Here is an 8,396-nt window from a genome sequence, read left to right as displayed (position 1 = left end):
AATATGGACAAACCCAGCGATTGGGTTGTTTTGACCCAGCGATTGGGTTACTACCCAGAAGGTTGGGTTAAAAATTTAACCCAACTGTTGGTTGAAAACAACCCAATTGTTGGGTTTGTCCATATTTTACCCAGCACTGGGTTGCATTTAACCCAGCATTTTTTAGAGTGTAGTAATAATATGCAGGCGAATAAGCAGCTAGTTAATCCTCTGGGGTCTGAGGGGGTTTTGGGGCCCTGGAGAAGTTTTGACATGCCCTGACATTTGTGCTTTTCTCAGTAAAACATATTAATGGCTAAAGTCTGATTACACTGTATCCAGCGCAAACGGTGCTACAATAATAGCTATGTAAGCAACATGAATGTACATGTTTGTGTTTTTGAGAAAACAATGTTTATGCGTGGTAAGTCACTGAAATAAGGCCATAAAACACACACAGAATATTTGTCCACAAGACGTTTGAGAACTGGATGTGGTAGACTAGTTTTTGCACAAAAAAAATTGTGAAAATCATCTTGCTCACTTATTCACAAAAAAAAAAAAAACAATATTGATTTAACTTTTGAAAGACATGTTTTGTGTGTTAGAAAGGCCGAATGCAAGGGAGTGAGAGTATGCAATTAGTGAGAACTGAGTAGTTAGAATTATTCCCTAAACTAGAGTGGGTTACACTTTATTTTAAGGTGTCCTTGTTACAGTGTAATTAGACATATACGCACTGAGTAATATTAACTACATGTGCTTACTATATGGTTAGGGTTTGGCTTAGGGTTAATTGCATGTAATTATGCATAATTAATTGTTATTATAATAGTAAGTACATGTAAAGTGTGTAACAAGGACACCTTAAAATAAAGTGTTACCAGGACTTGTTCTTTTGATAGACATTATAAGTTCCTTTGGATTTTCTAACCAGGAATTCTTAAAAAAAAAAAGCCTCTGTTCTAAAGAAATGGCATAACTGTAATAGCACGTGCAGGTCTAAAGCTGAGTTTAATCAGTGTTCTTTGGTAACTGTATTTGGGAGAGCACTGATGAAGCCGGGAACCTGATCCCAGTAGGAGGGGCTGGAGCTCGTGCAAACTGTCGCCACTGTCCCATCTCACTGCCATCATCACCACCACTCTGTCAAGAACCTGAAAAAAGCACTCTGAGCTTGTTATAAACGCTTGGATAAGGCGCACGCTGATTGGAAATGAAGTGCGTCCTCTTAGGTTGCGCTCACTTCTGTGCAGCACTTCTGTGTTTTAGTCTCATCAGCTTCCCTTTGACTGATGGGACTCCTTCGAGGTATAGTCTGTTCCAAGGCAGTGCTTATTCCAGCTCTGCTTCGAGACAACGAAGCAAGTAAGTAGGCTAACCTTTTATTATGGAGTTGGCATTAGAAAAAACGTGGGATATCCGCAATCTCGGGTAAAATGTTGTGATTGTGACTGGACAGAGCTCATCTCTTGTCTAGTGTTTCCTCATTGGTTGTAATACAGTACAGCAGTAGTTCACTATTAGCTAATTATCTTTCATGCCTCCCAGAGAGCTACTAAGTAACACCTTGCAGTGTCCTTGTTACACGTTACATGTACTTACTACAGTGGGCTAATAACAGTCAATTATGCATAATTACATGCACTAACCCTATATAGTAAGTACATGCTGTTAATTAATATTACTCAGTACTTAAATGAATAATTACACTGTAACAAGGCTGTTGTAAAATAAAGTGTAACCAAACCTCAATGCACTTTGTTAATTAATGCGAAACTGATCAGTAACTAAAAAAAATGACTAGCCCTACATTAACTTTTTTAATTTGTTAACAAGTATCCTACACAGATTGTTTACTAAATCAGTATTAGCGGACTTAATGATTTGGGTAAACTGTTAATAATTAGTACATTGTATCTTTCCTCCAAGAGAAGTTTTGGTTACACTTTATTTTAAGGTGTCCTTGTTACGGTGTAATTATGTAACATTTGAGTACTGGGTAATATTAATTAACTACATGTACTTACTATATGGTTAGGGTTAAGTTTAGGGTTACTTGCATGTAATTATGCATAATTAATTGTTGTTATAATAGTAAGTACATGTAACGTGTAACAAGGACACCTTAAAATAAAGTGTTACCGAAGTTTTACTATCTATATGTATAATTCTGAAGAAATGTTTTTCTAGACCTTTTATCCAGTATTGAACTTCACCCTTTTTTTTGTTGGTTCTTTTCATAATATTATTAGGTTATTACTTAGAGAGAAGACAGATTAGGACATTTTCTCACTGAATCACTATAGAGTCATGGAGACTACAGGAATATTAGGAGTGCAAACCTCCCAGAAATACATGGTTTCTCAGTGTTTCTCTACACCATTATGGATGGTTAGAAGATTTCATTTACTCTTGTAAGAATCATGACTCACTAGTAATGGCACAAATGTTAGTTACCACATCCTTCTAAAGGAATTGCTAGCCATTTGGAACTGTATTCTACATTATAAGAAAAGAAAACCGGGAAAAGCATTGTAATTTTCTTCCAGGACATTATCAGTTAAGCTTACAGACACTCCTTTGACCATAAAGCAACAATGCAATGTATAATTCAAAATACAGATAAAACTCCAGTGAAAAATTCATGTTAATATTCATATTGAAACGGTATACATTGGGGCCCAGTTTTACAAAGTTTTCTTAAAGTGAAGAGCATAGTAACCAACTAATAATGACTCAAGTGCTACTAAATCTGTCAGGAATTACCACCTAAAAGCTCACAATGACTTCAGTCTGACTTCAGGAAGTTCACATTCTCTTCACTTTACTACTGATCCAAACAATTAGTAATTCCTACTGAAGTATATTGCCCAGCTAACGAGAAAAACACTCTTTTAAGAACATTTAGCTAACGTTCATCTGAAGCTGTTACGTTCAAAACCTCCATTTTTTGGGGAGTTTTAAAAGCATTTCTTCTTGGTTATACAAATGTTGTTAACTTGTATCATTATGCAAACACGTTGGGAATGTTACTTTTAAATGTTCTCTGAACGTTCTGAAACAAGTATTAACATTTAGAAAATGTTACATTAACAATGTTTAAATAGCATTTTTTTCTGCATTATTAAACATTAGTAAACACCAGATAACTTTGAACAAAAGCTGCCAGAACGTTCTGAGAACATTTCATGTTAGCTGGGTCTTTTCTTGGGTGTACAGTAATAAGTCAGCATATGTTTTTCCATTACTTTAACAATTCAAATTAATTTAACCAATTTCAACTTCATTTTTTAAGTTATATGAGATTCAACTCTCTTTTTTTTTAAGTCAGTTTAATATAATTGAAATTGAAATTATGGTAACACTTTAGATTAGACAACACGTGTTCACTATTAAGAGTTTTCCCTCAATAAACTCCTTACTGATAGTAAGTAAGGTAGTTACGTTTAGATATAGGTAGGGTCAAGGGATCTAAAATATGGTCATGCATAAATACGTGCTTTCTAAGTACTAATAAACAGCCAGTGTACTAGTAATGTGCACTCTAATTAGCAACTAGTTATTAGTGATTAGTGTTCCCTAATTTAAAGTGCTACTGCAAATTATTTGTACAGCAAATTTCAGTTGCTGCCTTAAAGTAGATTTTATTTTTACAGTGTATTTTTTCATTGTTCTTCACTCTTTTGCAGAAACTGGTGTGCTTTTGTGGTGCATAAGAACGTGACATGCGCTGTGCTGGCGGCGAACGAAAACGTCATGGAGCCGCAGCTCCTGCCCTGTCCGCCGAATCAGCCCGACTGCACACAGCGGCTCATGTAAGTGTCTCTGGAGAGCGCATGCAGTGGCCGGGGGTTGCATGGACATTTTTATTGGTGGAAGTGACCAGAGATCAGATTAGATGAGATCAGAACTGGATTGAAGTGGAATTGCTCCTTGAAGGATAAGCTGCGCAGTTAAATTGTACCCATTGACTGGCAGGTCATTGCTTTATCAGTCTCCAAATTATTTACGACCTCTGAAGGGCCAGGGGCCACACTGAACAGTCTGTTGTAGCCTGTGTAAATTGTCCAGAATCCATGAGAAATGCTGCAGTTAGAAAGTCACACATGTTCGTGCACATCGCCTGCTTTTAAAGCTGCACTCCAGATGTGTGTCACTGCTGGAGTAAATCCTAATAAATTATGTACGTAATTCTGCACTTTGTTGTTTATGTTTGCATGGATCGTTAAAACAGGAATGCCTCCTTTTGTGTACCGAGTGCAGATTAGTGGCATTTTTCAAATCTCGCAGGACTAATGTTGTCACTTTGCTTCTTCTGAAACACACAGCAAACTTCCGGGATATATGTGCTGTTTCGTGGTCTGTCACTATAATGTGGTAGTTAAAGCTTAAGTGCGTATTTTGTTTGTTTAAATATTATCTCCTTTCCCAGTTTAATGTGCAGAGACAACTATAGAGAGACAAGACATATAGTTCTAATAATATTAACTTTTTATGAACCAAGGCAAGGTTAGTTCAGGTTAAATGACATGTTGTCCTTAAAATACATTTTAAAATGCATTTTTTGTAAAATGTAAGAAAAAAGAATGAAAAAACTTTTTTTGTGTGCTTGTTTTTTAATTTACTTTTATTGATGTTTACACCATGTGCCATGAGTCATTAAATTTAAGCATTTCTTTTCAAAACGATATGAAACCAAAATGACACTTGTGAAAAAGAAGTGCACTTTAGCATTCTTTACAAATATGGAGCCCCGCACATGACATGCAGAAAAAAAAAATCTAATTGTGCGCACGATTTACTAAAATGTGGGAACGAATATCGTGCAGGGGCTAAAATAAAATAAAAAGCAAAAGGTGCCCAGTTGGTATACTTTCAAAGTGTGTATCTGTGTATTTTTTTATTTATTTTTTTGGCTAATATTCCCCTCAACCCTTTGCACAGTGGGAGATTTGTGTCAGTTTTCACAAGGAATCTGAGTCCAAAACAGCGTATTGTATCACATTCTGCATACTTTTAGTTCATAGTTCAAATTGAATCGTGTCCCATCTAAAAACTGGTTTATAGTTTAGAGCAGCTTTTCACATCATAATCCATAACTGTCTTTCTAGGTATCATTCTCACATGAGGCCCATGTACAAAATAGGCCACAAACAAGTGACTGAACTGGAATGGAGGTGCTGTCCAGGATATCAAGGTCATGACTGTACCGAGCTGAAAAATACCCCACAGAAAATCAGTGTTGTTGAGGAACCACATCAAGATGTTCTTTCAAGCATCAACCAACAACAGAGCATCCTGGGTAAGAGTTTTTAATTTCTTTGGATTTGGAAAGAGTGAAATAAGCAATATTTGATCTAGATTAGTACACTCTAAAAAGAAATTCTAAATAACTAAATAATAAATGAACGTGCTATGCTAGATGTTATAGCTGAAATAGCGCCACCACTCAATTGTTGAAATTAGTTAGAATTTTTTTTTTTTTTGAGTAATCAATTTAATAATTTGTCTTTATGCTACAAGTTATGTTCCTCTAACTCAATGTTGTTGATTGGTTGAACATCCTTTCATTAGAAGTTGTCATAAAATGAAATTGGCTTTTTGTTGAACCAAAACAAGTACAAGTGATTTTGATTGTTCTAGGACCAGAAGTGTTCTCCGAGACACATCCATGGTCTCAACCCGGGCAGAAAGGACATCATAGCCGTCAACTGGGAGATTATGGAGATCGTCAACACGAGAGTCAACGAGTTCAGGCATTAGAAGAAGAAGTGGAGCGTCTTTCTCAGACTGTACTCGGCCTGCAAGCCACGACGGCAGCCAATGCAAACCTACGGCTAGATTTACAGGAAGATGTTACCAAATTCGTTCTAAACATGTTGGGGAATTTGCAACAGCCACAGGATGTCAAAGCGGGTGGAATCGAGAGCATTACGCTCCCATATGACCTCCGTTCATCACCAGGCACTGATGAACTCCAGAACCATATTACCCAGCTTTCCGACACCATCGGTACCAACACTAATAGCATCCGAGATCTGCAGATGAGGATCCAGAACATTGATGGACAGATGCATCGATTAACAGAAGCAAGCAATACTAGACCGCTTCAACCTTCCTCGACAGGTGCAACCAATGAGTGTCCATGTCAGGCATACATCGATGAGAAGCTTTCAGCCCTTCGTGAGGAGCTTCTTCAAGGAATGGACATCAAAATAGCAGACATGAAGAATGCATGCAACTACAAAGTGCTGTCTGTTCAAGAACAGTGTGAGGAACAAGAAACCTCTTACTTGAGCTTGGCCGAGCTCCTTGACTCCAAAGAGACTGAACTCCGCAAAGAGATCCAAGACTTGCGTCTCCAGCTTCCTAATGGAAAAACCCAAGAGTTGGACAATGCTGAGGTCCAGAAGCTCAAGGACACCCGACAGATACTCCAAGATGCCATTAGGGAGCAGAATGCCACCATTGCACAGATAAATGCACAAGGGAACGCTCTGGAGGCAAGGGTTAGTCTTGCAGAAAGGAGTGCAGATGTACATTGCCTCTATCTTGAGGAGAAACTGAGAAGGGAAAGACTTAAGGAAGAGGAAGACCAAAGAATAACTTTTGAAGAGAAGTTCAGTGGTGTTCAATGTGACAATAGCACTTCTCAGCTACTCTTAGGTCATGATCAGCGCCTGGAAGTCTTGGAGAAACACACGCAGCACCTGCAGGACGAGGTGGGCTCTCTTAAGAGGGATCTCAATCAGTCCATAAGTTTTGAAACGCTCCTGCAACGGGTGGAAAATCTAGAGGTGGATTCTGGGCAAAGCCAAGAGCAAGTGAGGACAATGAATGGCTTGCTTGATGGGCTTGATGGACGCGTGGCTAGCATTGACGGCGTTTGTGGTCGGTTTGAGCCAATGTCAGACAGTCTCAAACGAATTAAAGATGGACTGAACAAACACGTCAATGGCTTGTGGACTTGCGTCCGTCAGCTGAACAGTACAGTACTCGCACATACAAGAGACATTAACATGTTTAAAGCAAATTCACACCTCTCAAAAGACGGCCAGGATGGGATCACTGATGCACCTACAGGTAAGCAATGCTCCTCTTGGGCACAGCAAAATTGTGGGTTTGCAGACAGCTTTATTCAAAGTAATACAGCAGTATTTGCGAGGTCAGTGGATTTTCAGAAGCCTATTTCTTGGAAAACTGATGGGTGTTCATTTAAAATGACACAAAGACTTCACTAGAGATTGTCCTTTTCCACCATAGGCAAGTTATCCCTAAACCCACAGGGCTGAAGGGAACAACTAGATTTCAATAAAATTGACTGAAAAAGGCTGCAGGTGAAAGAACGTTTTTATGAACGTTCTTAATAAATCCAAAAAAAGGCCAATACAAACAGCCACAAAAAAAGCACATTATTGCACATTATAGGACTCCCGACTAATGAAAGATAAAAATCCAGAAACCATCTAGGTTCTAGAATTATCAGAAATCTCATTAGTGTCTGTCCAGTTTGACAATGTTACCGTAAATATTGTGGAGTACTTGCGATGTCTTCATCAGATCTTTATGACTAACCTGAAGCAGACTTCTTACACCAACACATCCTGACTTTGTATGTGCTCATACCAGTAATTTTGTGTATGTGTTCATGCAAAGCATCAAAACGATCAAATTTACCAGTGAGGTTACAACTTCTCATCCCTGGAATTTGGCAGAACTGGTTTACTAGTATTTTTCAAAATGCCTTTTTGATACATGATCTTCAAACTGCAATTTTCAAAGAAAAGGTTGTATACATTGAAGTCCCAATAGTCTCCCTAGTAATTTCTTGTCCCTACTATCCAATAAAGAGGGGGAAAAAGTCTGAAAATCTGAACTAATTCACTCTCAAAAAGGGTTTTTTTAAAAAAAGGGGCTCAAAACTGACCAAGGAAAATCGGGGATAAATCGGCCTAAAACTCCTGTAGTGTGAGCCCGGCCTTAGCTTGAAGAACATTTTAAATTTCCAAAGAACTTTTACGTGCACTCTAAAGAACCTTTTGCGCAAAGTTCCATGAATGTTGAAGGATCTTAAAGATCATTGTCAATGAAGAACCTGTTTTTAAAAGTGTAAGCAACTGGTCTGTTTTTGTCAGTCCTGCTAGTCAAAACGATATATTTTGTCATATTTTGGGTTTTTGGAAGCTTCTGCTCTGTGAGCTCCACACTGCAAATGTAGGCTACGGTGTGCACGAGGTTGTGTTTTTAGAGGGATTTCCTTTAAAAACACAAGAAGGTTTATGTGTTGTAAGCAGGTATCTCCCAGGGGAAGTAGTATTTCCCCTTTACGTATTAATTGCACACACATGTTACAACTGGACAGGCTCCAGAGTTGTGCAACATTTGGACTTTTATGGGATTATAGTGTGTGTGTG

General features: G+C 38.1%; 1 protein-coding gene across 1 annotated transcript in view; it reads left to right on the top strand.

Annotated features, from left to right (window-relative positions):
• The first annotated feature begins 1,195 nt into the window (after positions 1-1,195).
• LOC107675394 (EMILIN-2) overlaps positions 1,196-8,396 on the top strand; it is a 14,549-nt gene continuing 7,348 nt past the window's right edge. The window contains exons 1-4 of the mRNA XM_016469705.1: positions 1,196-1,347; positions 3,672-3,797; positions 5,094-5,284; positions 5,626-7,065. Of these exons, the coding sequence (XP_016325191.1) occupies positions 1,196-1,347; positions 3,672-3,797; positions 5,094-5,284; positions 5,626-7,065 (1,909 nt within the window). The remainder of the gene's footprint in view (positions 1,348-3,671; positions 3,798-5,093; positions 5,285-5,625; positions 7,066-8,396) is intronic.

This window comes from Sinocyclocheilus anshuiensis, unplaced genomic scaffold, assembly GCF_001515605.1.
Source record: "Sinocyclocheilus anshuiensis isolate Anshui unplaced genomic scaffold, SAMN03320099.WGS_v1.1 scaffold1081, whole genome shotgun sequence".
Classification (NCBI taxonomy): Eukaryota; Metazoa; Chordata; class Actinopteri; order Cypriniformes; family Cyprinidae; genus Sinocyclocheilus; species Sinocyclocheilus anshuiensis.
Note: the sequence above shows the minus strand (reverse complement) of the source record. Positions and strands in the feature narration are given on the sequence as shown.